The sequence below is a fragment of the Acinonyx jubatus genome, chromosome X (genome assembly GCF_027475565.1).
Source record: "Acinonyx jubatus isolate Ajub_Pintada_27869175 chromosome X, VMU_Ajub_asm_v1.0, whole genome shotgun sequence".
In the NCBI taxonomy this organism is placed as follows: domain Eukaryota; kingdom Metazoa; phylum Chordata; class Mammalia; order Carnivora; family Felidae; genus Acinonyx; species Acinonyx jubatus.
This window is the reverse complement of record NC_069389.1, coordinates 120,102,365-120,116,447: the sequence shown is the minus strand read 5'-3', so window position 1 is coordinate 120,116,447 and position 14,083 is coordinate 120,102,365. Positions and strand designations below refer to the sequence as shown.

At 44.0% G+C, this 14,083-nt stretch overlaps 1 protein-coding gene across 7 annotated transcripts in view; it reads right to left on the bottom strand.

The window, feature by feature from the left end:
- MTMR1 (myotubularin related protein 1) overlaps positions 1–14,083 on the bottom strand; it is a 64,168-nt gene that overhangs the window by 30,769 nt on the left and 19,316 nt on the right. For all 7 annotated transcript variants that reach the window (XM_027053418.2, XM_027053421.2, XM_027053420.2 and 4 more), the window contains 7 exons: positions 11,275–11,350; positions 8,623–8,717; positions 7,883–7,990; positions 5,017–5,118; positions 4,620–4,703; positions 3,427–3,576; positions 2,396–2,584 (listed from right to left, as the gene is read on the bottom strand). In XM_027053418.2, the coding sequence (XP_026909219.2) occupies positions 2,396–2,584; positions 3,427–3,576; positions 4,620–4,703; positions 5,017–5,118; positions 7,883–7,990; positions 8,623–8,717; positions 11,275–11,350 (804 nt within the window). The remainder of the gene's footprint in view (positions 1–2,395; positions 2,585–3,426; positions 3,577–4,619; positions 4,704–5,016; positions 5,119–7,882; positions 7,991–8,622; positions 8,718–11,274; positions 11,351–14,083) is intronic.

Sequence of the window (14,083 nt, the reverse complement as noted above, 5' to 3'; positions counted from 1 at the left end):
CACACAGAGCAACCTCCAGGGGCTGGGAGGGGCAAGGAACAGAGTCTCCCCTGAAGCCCTTAAGAGGGATCACAGCCCCGACAGATTGCAGACTTCTGTCCTCTTGGACTGTGAGAGAAGAAACTTGTGTTGTTGTAAGCCACCCAGTTGTTTGTGCTAATTTGCACAGGGCCACGGGCAACTCCTCTCCTGCCCATCTCCTTCCCCAGCCCGTTCCTCTGCCAGTCTTGTCCATATCCATAACTGGCACCACCAGTCATCCACCACCACCCCCTCTGGCCACACAACTGGGGTGGCAAGCTCATGGGCATCACGTACTGTGGCCGCTACACACATCGTTCTCAGTTTTCATGCTTACACACCCTATGCCACTCACTACGTCTCCCATCTTGCAGAAGACGCGCCTGGGGCTTACAGCAAGGTCAGAAACCTGGCCAGGGTGCAAGGGCACCAAGGGCAGAGCCTGGAGGAAAAGCCAAGCAGAATGGATTGGGAAGCCAAGGGTTCTCATGGCCCCACCTCTCAGGCCAATTTGGACACACTGAAGCCATTACCTGGGGAATGGCTGAGCAAAGATGTCAACCAGGCAAGTGGATGGAAATGCTGTCACGACTTCAGGAGGGATCAGGGTGAGATGGAAATCCGGGTGTCAAATTCAACATACAGAGGGTGTCTGGAGTCACGGCATTGGAGAAAATGGCCCCGGGGAGATGGTGAAAAGTAGAAAAGAGGAGCCCGTATGGAGTTCAGGAAGCACCACCATTTTGAGGTTGGGAACGGGGGGAGGGGCTAGTGAAGGAGACTGAGCAGGCCAGGCTGGAGAGAGATCCGAGGGCCGAGATGTCACAAAGGCCAAGTGGACAGAGCATTTTACTCTGAGGTCAGGAATGGGGATGGCTAACACGAACCGAAATGCTCCCTCTGGGACAGGCCCTGTCCCAGGCCGTTTAGAGGACCTCCTTCACGTTGACTCCAGGAAGTAGGCGTACCACCAGTCTCATTTTAGAGACGAGGCAATTGTGGTCTAGAGGGATGAAGTCGCTGCCAGGGTCATGAAGCAAATAACCGTGCTCCTTTGACCCTCCCTCAGAGCACGCTTAATGTTCTCCATGCCACACTGGATGCCACTTGGCACACTACGTGATTGCTTGCTCAGCGTCTCTCCCCAGTGCCTAGCAAGCCGTGACACACAGCAGGCACCCAAGGACTGAGGGAAAATGCCATGTCCGATGCCCTGTTTGACCTACAAAGGAGAAGGTAATGGCTTCTGTCAAGAGTGAGCAGAGGAGGCATGAGGTAGGGGTTTTGGAGATCATGGTCAATGACAGAATAATCACCGTAGCAAGAACCGGCACAGACTGCCAAGAGAAAGACACTCCCAAGCACTGCTGAGGGGACACAGGCTGGGCATGGGGTTGGTGACCACACCCTCAGACCTCTTCCTTTGTGCCAGTCTCATGAGCGACGTGCTCTGCAACACTGTTAGATAGGGACCCGCGCCCGTCTCTTCTTACCTACCACCAAAGCCACTCAAATGCCTCCTACTCCGTGAAGCCTTGTCCAACTTCACAAGCAGGGCTAGCCAGGCCCTCTCCTGGCCCCCCTGCATGTTGAGCTGACACCTCCTATGATACAGCACCTCACCTGGTCCACCTTCATATTCCCCAGCACCTGGCCCTAGTAGGTGCTCATTACACGTCTGTTACCCAAGTGTCATTTCACAAGTAAGCATGAGACGGTAAGGCTGTCGCCACCTTCCGGATCCCTGAAAGCACTTACAGAGAGGGCCAAGTCCTCTGACTGCCAGATGCACGCCTGCAGTAACACACTGTCAGAAAGTCATTCTTGGGCAACAGAAATGACACGGTTGAGAGCCTTCCCTACTTGGAGGCCAGGTGCTGGAGGCGTGGTCTCATAGCTGTGCCTGGGTATGAAGGATCCTGCCCCCTTTGGCTGGTGGGGATCAAATGGCAGCTGTGTGCAGATGCCACTGTCGCATATGATTTACGGAAACTTTGTGTATTTGCCCGGTTGTACACAGGTGACCGTGTTCTAACAGAGACCACATATGTCACATGTTAAAGGGACTTCCAACGGCCTCACCATCATTTCACTAAAACTTGATCCTTTAGGTGGTAATTCGCTTTCTGGGTCTTTGCTGACCTAGTGGAGCAGACAGGATTGTGGAGAAGCCATGGATTGTGGAGAAGCCATGAAAGAGACCCCACATGTAGGCCCACAGGCCACATAGCAGGGACGAACAGCAATGGGCTGCTCCGATGGAGCCCACCTTCAGGTGGGGAGGAACTCAGCAGTCTAACTGAACCGCAAAACAATCTATGGCCACTGCATTAAGAAAAGATCCGCCGTTTCTGCAACTTTGTTGAGAGTGTACCTTGTTGGTATCAGCGACGCTGTTTTGTCGGGCATCAAAGATGATAAGTTTGTGAGACTGTGCATTAGCATCCATTATTGTTTGCAAGTATTTTTCATCTTCTTTGCAGCGTTTATCATTGGGACCCACAAGTGGCTGGCTGCAACGGGTAATCGTTGCCTGACTTTCTGGATGAATCCATGATAACACCTGGTGTTTATAAGCAACAAACATTAGTACAGTTCCCCTGATCACCCTGATTCCCCTGTCCCCTGATCACCATGCCTTAAAAATAAGTTCTCTCTTCAAGCACAGCTTCTTCTGTGTACTTTTCTCAAACATGATGAGTAAAACCAAGCACAGCATGATAGTGGCCATGGAACTCACTGTTTTTGAGTCAGGTTGGAAGGAGTCTGACTCGATAAGCTCCAAAAATCCCCATCCACCACTAAAATTGTATTCTACGAAAAACAAACTAAGTCAAACTATAACTAATGTCAAGCCCCACTCCTATTTGAATGATTAGTTTTATTTTGTCTCCTAATTTAAAAACATCTTTATGTCTTAACCATCACATATGTGGCAGGATTATACCCGACCACAAATGCTAAGTTCAAAAACGTTAACTCCCTCCTTGATTATGGTGAGAGGGTCACGGGTGTATACATATGTTCGATCTCATCAAGCTGTACATGTGCAGGTTTTTGTGTATCAATTATACCTCGATAAAACTGGTTAAAACAATTCACCCCCTGCTGGCTCCTATGTCTGCTTTTGTAATCATGTCCTGTCGTGCAGCTATAGTATTCCACTTAGCATCTAAGAAAGTGTATTTGCTCTAAGAGGACTCATGGAAACCAGAGATGCACATACTGTCAACGGAAGAGCACGCTTTCTTGCCACTCCTTCCTCATTTGCAGCTGCCTTTTGAGGTTTTTCAGCTAAGTTTTCCACTTTCTATTTTGTTCACTAGAGTTTTTCTGTCTTGTTCTTTCCATGTTAGATCCCATACAGTGTGTGTTTGTGCCTGAGTGATGATGTTTATCACTTACGGGGACTCTGCCTTTTGCTCGAAAGGCCGCCACTTTTGAAAGGTCATCATCTTTTACACTAGTTGGCACCACAATGACAGCAGGATAGGTGTCGCAGAGCTCATAGCTACTGTTCACTTTGGATATTTTCCAGCTCTCGTTTGGCAAGCCCTGCAGCACGTTAGAGAAGGTGGGGGAGGGGGGGAGCAAACTTTTATACTTTCAAAAAATACTAGGCATGAACCACATCCATTTCTTATTTTCCCCTAAAATCCATTTATAATTTGTTGTTCATTGCTACTTAAAAGTTTAAATATATATTTATCTAACACAATCCACTTCTTACCCATGTCTAAAAATGTAATGAAACAGAAGAATTTCTAAACATATTTTAAAATGGAAATTATATACTAGAATCGAATCCCATATATATTTCTTGTTGTGTTTTCTTTTTCTTAAAAGTCTATTTATGTATTTTGAGAGAGAGAGACAGCATGAGCAGGGGAGGAGAAAAGAGAGAGGGAGAGAGAGAATCCCCAATGTGGGGCTCAAACTCACAAAACCGTGAGATCATGACTGAGCTGAAACCAGGGGTTGGACACTCAACCAAGTGAACCACCCAGGTGCCCCTCTTGTTGTGTTTTCTATATAGAATGAGGATGGTGTTGCCTTTGAAAAACCCATGAAAGTTGTTTAGGAAACAACATGTACATGAACATGTACAGAAACTTTTTACAAACATCTATAAAATAAGTAATGTAAACCACCATACCAAATATATAGTGGGGGCAAAGATTAAATGTCATGCAAACAGTCTCTTATAAGAACATCTTGAAACTGACAATGCACTGAAAACTACATAGGTATAGGAACACCACAGCATACTGATGTAGTCAGGCCACACACATCATCTAATTTAAGCCATTGGTTTGATCCTTACTCATCAACTCATCACCAGAGTACCTAATAAAACCCACCCCAGCCAATTTGCTTTGTAAACCCCTGTGCTTGTACTCCACTTGGCCTCTGGAAAAAGGACAAAGAGCAGCGTAACGAAAGGTGTGGCATCGGGAGAATGAAGAGCCTACAGGCTAAGGGAGTCACATGCACAACCTGTTTCAAATGGTTTCTTCTCCGCTACATTCCTAACCTCTGAGAAAAGGAAAAAAAAAGCTCCACCCACTATTTTCGGTTCGATAAGCATCATACTTTACCTGTCTCTTATATTCAGATACAGGATCATAAACTTTCCATCCGTTTATCGGAAATTTTTCTTTGTAGTTGAATGCAAAGAGAGTCTGGATACAAAAAATACAAAATATACATGTTGATATTTCTCTGCTATATCATATACCCAATACTAAAGCTCTTCATTCAGCTCATAGCTGAATAGATTAAGATTTCTACTTTAACCTATAAATTTTGAAGCAACAAGTTGGCAGTTTTCTTAATTGTTACACAGAACTGACAAATTTTAAATATCCTGGTATTAGTTACAAACAGAGAGAAATGAGATGAAAGAAACCTCTGAAAAAAAGGAAAAATTAAACATGACTTTTGGACACCCACCCCCCAAATGCATGCAAAAATGGTTTATTTGGGTGTACTTACCTGCCCATTGGAAAGAGGAAATGCGTGTTTGTTGAGGTTCTCAAATATCCCAAGTTTACTCTGTTCTTCCTGTTTATAAGCAAGTCGCAAGTTCCTCATATCCTATTAAACAATTAGCAAAACTCATTTATTCAACATTTATTGAGTATCTATGAGGCAGCCACAATACTATAATGAGATTAATCATGTTAGATATTGCTTCTACTAACAAAAGCCAATGAACAGAAACACTCCCCACAAGATAAAAGCAACTCTGGAAACTGGAATAAACGGGGACATGTTGGGGAAATAACTCATCCAGAATGGAACCAAGAAGGTGGCTCGTGCCTGGAAGATGTGCGACCGGGTCCTGTGCACTTACTGCTAAAGCTGTGCCCCAGAATCATCAGCTTTTAGCTGCCCAAAAAGTCGATTACAGATTTTACACCATCCATACACCAGAAATGTACCAGAGGTTTCTCTCTGTACTCATAGCAAGGACTCTGTATCACATAAAGACTATGTCCCTCGGTGTACTCCTTACAGAAATTATAATGCTGTTTCTCAAAATCACAGTTTCTTAAATGCCCCGCCATGCAAGCTGCTGGCCGCGGGCCCGAATGCAAGCCCACAGGAGCACTCCTAGTGATGTGGCTCTGACTTTTCCCCAAGACTGCTTTGAACAGGATCCCCTGACCTTTTTAAACCTATGCCATTGATTAAACACAAAAATCTCGGTCTTCTTTAACATTACATGTAATTCGAAGATAAATATGACCACAAAGAAATTACGAGCAAGAGCAATTTGGGAAGTGATGAGGTTACTGTCGCAATGTTACTTGTAACAGAGAAGAAGGGAAAGAACTAAAATGTCCCTCAACAGGGTCTGGCTAAATAACCTATAGTACTGCTAAGCGAATACTGAAGAGATGTTAAAAACCAGAAGCAGGGGCGCCTGGGTGGCTTGGTCGGTTGAGCGTCAGACTTCAGCTCAGGTCATGATCTCACGGTTGGTGAGTTCGAGCCCCACGTTGGGCTCTGTGCTGACAGCTTGGAGCCTGGAGCCTGCTTCGGATTCTGTGTCTCCCTCTCTCTCTGCCCCTCCCCTGTTCATGCTCTGTCTCTCTCTGTCTCAAAAATAAATAAAATGTTAAAAAAAATTAAAAAAAAAAAAACAAAAACAAAAACCAGAAGCAGTTCTTTCTGTACTGATGTTCAGGGCTTCCAAGATATATTGTTAAGGGGGAAAAGAAAGGGACAGAACGGTCCATGTAATATTCTACCATCTACATTTGTAAAGACCATACATACATGCTTGTGCATCCAGGATGTGCAGGGAAGTTGGAAACAGCAGGTACCTGCACGAGTGGAACAAGGTGGCTGGGGGTTGGGTGGACAGAGACTTACTCTTTCCTACACACACCTTTGGTACCTTTTGAATTGTGTACCACTTGTTAAAAAAGAAACAAACCCTACATCTTGCAATGCTCCCCGGCATGAGCTGAGAGGGCTGGGAGCGTGGCCCTAGTAATACTAGGCTGGAAAACATTTTAAAGCAGCTATTAGCAAATGCTCACCGCAGCCATGAAAACATCTTTAAACAGCCACAAGGCACCTGCCTAAACAATGTAACTTCCTGGTGTGCCCTCCCTCCAAGCTCCTCCCACTACAGAGGTGGTAGCTCATTGAGCTCTCTTGCTATTTAGGATTGCTGAGAGAGAAAAGCATTCTCAGCAAAGGAAAGAACACATGGCAAAGGAAAGAACAAGTGGGAAGATTCCAAAGGGGGGGGGGGGGGCAAGGGGGACGTGAGCAGCTAAAGGAACCGGGATGGCAAGAAGGAGGGTAGGGTGGTTGGAGAGGACACTGCAGGCAGCAGTCATCCAGCTCAGACACGTGGGCTTTGGGTAAATTTTCCCTCTAGCCTAAGGATGATGGCAAACTACTGGGGAGTTCTAAGAAGGGAAATGTCATGTTCCCAAAATGCAGGATCAAATCATCGCTCTGCTTTAAGTTGCACAACTGTTTCACACATCTCCGCATGTGGAACCCCGGCCTGTTCTAGAAGGGCAAATGCAATCTGGCACAGGACAGCACGGCCATGTAGTGTCCATAGGGAGTCTAGTGTGCCAGCAGATTCATGATCTGCAAGAGTAAAGGATTCTTTGAAAAAGTGGGTTCAACTGCACTCTGGGGCCAACCGGAGGGAGCTATCTTCAGAGACGTGATCACAGCAAACAGATGGGCAGGAATGCAAACCCCGACTGTTGGAAGGGACCTTGGCGATGCTGCACAGGCTCTTTCCCAGTACTTTAGGTAGGGGCGTTAATAACGTGTGCCCCATGAGGTAAAGTATTAGGGAATAAAATATACCAGTTAAAGTGTTTCTTAAATGACCAGTCATCATTAAAGTAATCACACACATTTCTACTTAACCCAATGGAGAAAGGGTAGGAAACCAAACATAAGCACGGCTCAGGTGTAAGTGCTGACACTGTGTGTTTAATCACAGAATTTATGGAATACTGCTGTTCCTTCAGGAAATCTTTGACCATCCTCTGTTTTGAAGGGTAGTGTTAAAACAACAAACTGAAAAAACAGTATTGATCTCTGCTTTTCACTTGGTTTCTCTGAAATGTAACAAATAACACCAGCGGTTACAGGACCGCATTTATCAGAACACTTCAACAGAAAAGAAGAGGTTTACTTAGACTGCTTACATAGTGGTAAGAATTAGCCAATACAAGTTGTGAAGAGGCCCCTGTCCAGAAAACACTGGAGTTACTAATAGTAGCGGTTAGTCTCACTGCCCAAAGACCGTGAAGAATGCATCAGAAAAAGCTCCAAGCTGACCGCCCCCTCTGTTTCAGCCGTGTTTGTACAATACCTTGCACACGATCTCTATACCACAGGAATTGTCCCCGTGGCTCTGTGCTCCGATCTTCTCAACTCTGCTGATCACACCAAGGGGAACATCAAGAACAAAATTCGGGTCCTGGGTTGACAAATTAAAAGGAAGACCTATCACTGTTGGTCAGCAGCGCTTTCATACTTGAAGTATTCGCTGGGTTAAAACACACATTTGTTTATGTCACATTTCCTCTTTGTCCCAACTACAAAACCAAAGTCTGATTTATAACCTGCTTTATGAAGTAGATGTTCAAGAGTATAACTCAACGCCTCCCACCAGGTGTAAGTGCTACTTTATTTTTTGGGTTTTTTTTATTTGTTTAATGTTTATTTATTTTTGAGAGACAGAGAGAGACAGAGCCTGAGCAGGGGGAAGGCAGACAGAGGGACACACAGAATTCAAAGCAGGCTCCAGACTCTGAGCTGTCAGCACAGGGCCCGATGCAGGATTTGAACCCACAAACCGTGAGATCATGACCTGAGCTGAAGTGGGATGCTTAACCGACTGAGCCACCCAGGCGCCCCTGTGACTGCTACTTTAATAGCATTTTTTCCCAGATGCACAATCTGTTTGCAAACGTGCACATGTTAAAACTTATCCTCTGGTCCTCTCAGGGTGATGGGATTTCAGGTTTCAGGGTTCTTTGTACTTTCTTCGTTATTGTTTACTTTGTTTTGAAGTGTCTTTAAAAATAAAATACCCCTTTAAAAACTTACCCTCTCGACACTTTTGAAGTACATCTTAAAGTCCGTCACTGTTAGGGTTCCAGTCACTGCTCCCACAAATGGACAAATGTACATGACGTCTTTCACTGAAAGAAAAAACCCAAAGTAGCAACTTCTGCCATAGACTTGGGCTTCAATAACTCTTGAGCTTCCACATATATATATTTGTGATGCCAGTTTTCTAGGAATTTTACATTTTTATTACATTAAATAACAACATAGCTAGTCTTCGTAAGAAAATCTCATTTTAGGGGTGCCTGGGTGGCTTAGTCGGTTGAGCGGCCGACTTTGACTCAGGTCATGATCTCGCGGTCTGTGAGTTCGAGCCCCGCGTTGGGCTCTGTGCTGACAGCTCAGAGCCTGGAACCTGTTTCGGATTCTGTGTCTCCCTCTCTCTGACCCTCCCCGTTCATGCTCTGTCTCTCTCTGTCTCAAAAATAAATAAACATTAAAAAAGAAAGAAAGAAAGAAAATTTCATTTTGTAAAACAAAATTCTGATTTGTTTCTTAGGGAGGCACTTAAGTAAAGGGCCTCAAAATAAGTTACATTTTGTCATTGTTCTCCAGGTAGTTAACATTTTCCCTGAGTGATAAATTCATCATATTCAAAAACACATTAATTAAACTGTGAAGACCCTGGGCTGCTGTTTCATAAATTACTACTACTGAGAGCTAATGTATCTGCAAAGGAAACTGTTTTACAGATGACAAAAACTAGAACCACATCAGTGAACTGGAAAATGGCTTCTTTGCCTCAAATTCCTTATCAGCTTCCATGTCGAGTTTTCTTATTGTTGATCCAACATATTTAGCATCACTCTCAACAACATACTGGATTCCTGCGGGTTTTCGGAAGGTCACACCCATCCGAAAGGTACCACATTCTCACCATCTTCTCTAAGTGCCACTCCACAGGAATAACAGGGGCGTACACAGCTACATAGGAGTTTCAGTGGGACATTTAAAGGCACTAAAGTTGTCATCCAGCCAGATTCTCAAAACACTTCCATTAGACTTTTCCACAGCTCAGTATCTAACGAGCAGCGCCTGTTGTTGGGCTTAGAGGGCAAAGCGGGCAGAGTCGCTGGTTACAAACAGCCAAGCCCTAGGAGAGGCACTACACAAAAAAATCACCATTATACTATAGCCTCACAAATGCTATCATAACCCTGTGGACACAGTAAGAGCTCGGAAAAGGATCCACTCAGATCAGTAGGGAAGGAGGAGGGTGAGGAGGGATGGGGCAAAGGGAGGGAGGAAGAAGAGAGCACAGAGTTGTTGGATGTTAGCGGGGCTGGGTCAAAGCACGCAGCAAGGATGATAGCACATGAGGCCACAGAAGACCTATTCATGAAGGTTCACAGCAGCTTTATCTGTAACAGCCGCCAAGTAGAAACAGCCCAAATATCTACCAATAGATGACTGGATAAGCGAACTGTCTTGTAGCCACACAATAGGACACTGTTTGGCAGTAAAGAGGAACGAGTGTTGACCCTTGCCACAATGTGGAAGAATATCAAACTAATTATGCTGAGTGGAAGAAACTCGACAAAAGAAGGAAATACTCAATGATTACATTTCTATAAAACCGTAAAAAATACAGTCTACAGTGCTTGGGATGGGGGAGACGGAGTGGGAGGCAGGGATTATAAAGGGTCCGAGGAAACTTCTGGGGGTGATGGATATGTTCATTATCTTGACTGTGATGATGGGTTCCCAGGTGTATAATGTGTCAAAACTCTTCATGTTGTATATTTGAAATCTGTGTGCTTTCCTGTCTAGAGAAGGAGAGGCATGATGTAATTAGCTCTGCATTTTAGTCAGATCATTACAAAAGCAGTGTGGAGGCAGGACTACAGGAACTCCCAGAGAAGGAACAGAGAGGCCAGAAGTTCCAGAAGCTAAAGACAAGAGTTTCAAAACCATGGATGGGATGGGATAAGCAGGGTCTGGAGCCACAGACCAGGATACTCAGCAGCAGTATTGTTTGGAGGTCCTGGTAGGAGAGCCCAGCTACTCAGACGTTCTTGACACAAGACGATTATACTCTGAGACTGAGCAGTCTCTATGAGAGGGCGCCATGAGGAAAGAAGGCAACACTCTGCCTGGCAACTAGACTATCCAACCCACCCCGGCCATCATGAGGTGACCAGGTCGTGACCAGCCGCCCTCCCTTGCACCCACGGCATGGTGCACTGGCTGCCGAAATGCCTGGCGCTGCTCACGCCGCCACCGTTACAACGCGGGGTGGCAACACACGCTCTTTTCCTTGTGATCAAACTGTACTTTCTGGAATCTCATAAGCCACTGAAATTGCTCTGCCAACTTCTCAAAACTTTATTAAAATAGGATATGGATCTTCTGTCAACATATTTTCCTTACAGTGAAGGACTGCAACAAACCATTACTTTACAGTCGGCGTCTAATCAGCCTTCGGTTCACACTCAGTTGGAACTTAGAGTGGTCCTATATAGTCTTCTCTCTCTTCAGGTCATGAAGACATTAATAAGAATGAATAGACGTAGTTCCTTCGTCCTCTAATTAAATTGGTTTGGCTGATCTCCAGCATATACATCACCTGTGCTCACAAGTGCCATTTCATTTTATGGCTCCCTATAAGCAAAGTGTACTCATTATACTTACCAGTGGCCTTGATTGATTCTCCTGGAAAAAGTGGCGCTTCTTCCATCTGTGCCAGTTTATTTCCATCTCTTAGAGCCTGGCAAAAAACCAAACAGGAGTAAATCTCACTTTCCTGCTGTATACCCAGAAGAATTGTGGCGTTCTGTGCTCTTGCTACATGGCTACAGAAGCGTGCAAAATGGACGCCCCCTCCCCTTACAAGACAATCTCAAAGCTCAGCATCACAGGACACCATGCTGCATATTCTAGCAAATTGTTACACATATTTAATTCACAGTTAGAAAGCATTAATACAGAAATGGCTTGACATGACAGATAGATACTGTAATCACTACACAGACAGCTATCATAAGGTGCCTCCAGAATTTGGACATAAGGTCAGAAAAAGGTTACCTTCTGAGCATGAAACTAACACAAATGAAGTCAACATTAGATGTAGGTGCTTAGCTAGCTGTAGACATTCCCCACCCAGCCTGTGAGCACTATCTAGTGTGAGAAACTCTGAAGTCTGATCTTTAACCAGGGAGGGGGTCTCATGGCAGTAACATTAAGGAAAGCCCTGGGCTTCCGTGCTGCAGCTCAGCTACCCGTGTGTGCGCACAAAGCGTGGGGGTGGAGGGTGGCGAGTGGGCTTGTCAGTGTGCGTCCCATCCAGGCTGTGAGCGCGTGCTCCCATCTGGCAGACAAGGATGCCCATCACTACTGTGGAACACGGTGTGTCCATCAGCCTTTTCTGGAACCAATGCCCTCTGCGTGGATTCCACACTCACCAAGCAAATTGCTAATGACTTATTAGGCTTCCTGGCTACAATGATACTGGGAAAATGCTGTCTTGGATGGCTGCGGAGATACACGCCCATATTCCCAAATGTCCAGATTGGCCCTGCTGCCCAACTAGCCAGTTTCTTGTGAGTGTGCTCGGATGGTGCTGGATGGCTCAGGGGAACTGAGAAAATGGTGTTCGAACTACAAAGCTATGGACAGGAGCCTGAGGGGCCTATCCCAAGTTACTGCCACCCCATGAGATGCTGCCAAGGAAACTGGTTACTTTCTCCTTAGCATCTCTGACACAATGTGTCACGAATAAGAATAAGGTGTTCAAAACCTCAGCAATTCCCAAGCCATGTTTCATAGAGCATTAAATTCCCAGGAGATGTAGTCTTTTTTGTTTTCTTCGAAGTTTAGGTAATACTGGGTTAAAGAAAAGCTAAACTGTGTTTTTTTAAATTTCTTATTTTAGTGAGACAAGTCTTTAGCATGTTAATGCACACCGAATCAGCAAGAGGGCACTAGAGTATGCGGCATTTCCAGTACCTATTTGATCAGGGGCTGCTTTCGCGAAAAAATGTTAACATCGGGAGGCCACTAGTGTTCAATGGAAAACAGGTCAGACAATACTAAATTTTCAGCATAATTTTGTGAAGTAAAATTTTTAAAATGAATATCTTTTATAATTCTAAATTATTCAAAATTCAAAACAACCATGATTTGCATGCATAGTTACAAGAATATTTCAATATGTTTTATTAATGGGACTTAAAGGTCAATTTAAAAACCCTATACATCGTAGTTTTATCATTGTTTTATAAAACAAAGAAAGGAACAAAGGCAAAACATAAAAAGTAGATTCAATGCTAACTGTTGATCAGGGTATGTCTGTCCTATACGGAGGGCACAAAATGACATGGTCCATCCTTATTAAGACACACAGTTAAAATACAAATTGAGGGTCGCTGTTACCTCCAAACAATTTTATTCAGTTCAATTTTTTAGTCTGGATTGGTTTTTAAAACAGTGTCAGCCAAAACTTTTAGGGACATAGAGAACTGTTAAAGGTTAAATGGAGAATTGTTAATGGAATCATTTTTATACTCACACCCAATTTGGAAACATCTTTAATGCAATAAAGCATTAGCCAATATTTATACTTTTAAATGTCCAGTTTTAGAAATGTTAACAGCATCACCAGTCTTAACAGAAGCCTTAATTTGAAAGTCTGCTTTCTCTTGTCTGAACCAGTGACTAATTTTATGACAGTTACAAAGTGAGAAAACTAGTTCAATAAATATCTAAGTTTAAAGTTACTTCAAATATTACACTATTAAAGCTTATTTTAAAGGCTAAATATTATCAACTATAAACCTAAATTCCTTAACTTATATTTAAAAATAAGTGAGGATAGGTTATTTTGAAATATATGTACTAAAGTAAGATGCTCTAATCAACTGAACCTGGAATGGGGGGGGGGGGTCGGTCCGGGGTGTGGGGAGATGTGATTCACATTAAGCTTTATAACAAGCCATATCAAATACCTTAAAGTCCTCAACCCAGGACTAGCTACTAAAATGTTGCAGATGGGACACACCGGTGACTGGGATCATTTTGAGAATGTACTAGGCTCTCAAGATAGAGGCCACGTCTCCTCTCTTCTACAGTCATGATAGATTCAGCTTGAAATACCTGTGTTATTTCCATGAGGCATGAACGGGCTGGTGAGACAGAGTGAGACAAACCTCTCACTCACAGGAATTAAATCTGGGGCATGCTTTATAATGATGGAAAAGCACCTATCAGAACAAAACAAATGATCCCACTGCTTCTGATTTTCCCATAAAAGGTTTATTTTGTACAGGAAACACATTTACCTTCAGCATAGGAATTCAAGAGAATAGTTTTTAAAGGCTCATTATTTTGTGAGTACAGTAGATTCCCTTTATAAAGCTGGTGTTAGGAAATGGGACTCGCACTTGTGCTATATTAAGCTTTGACTGCAACTACAAAGTTGCACAAGACATGATTTGACCCTTGA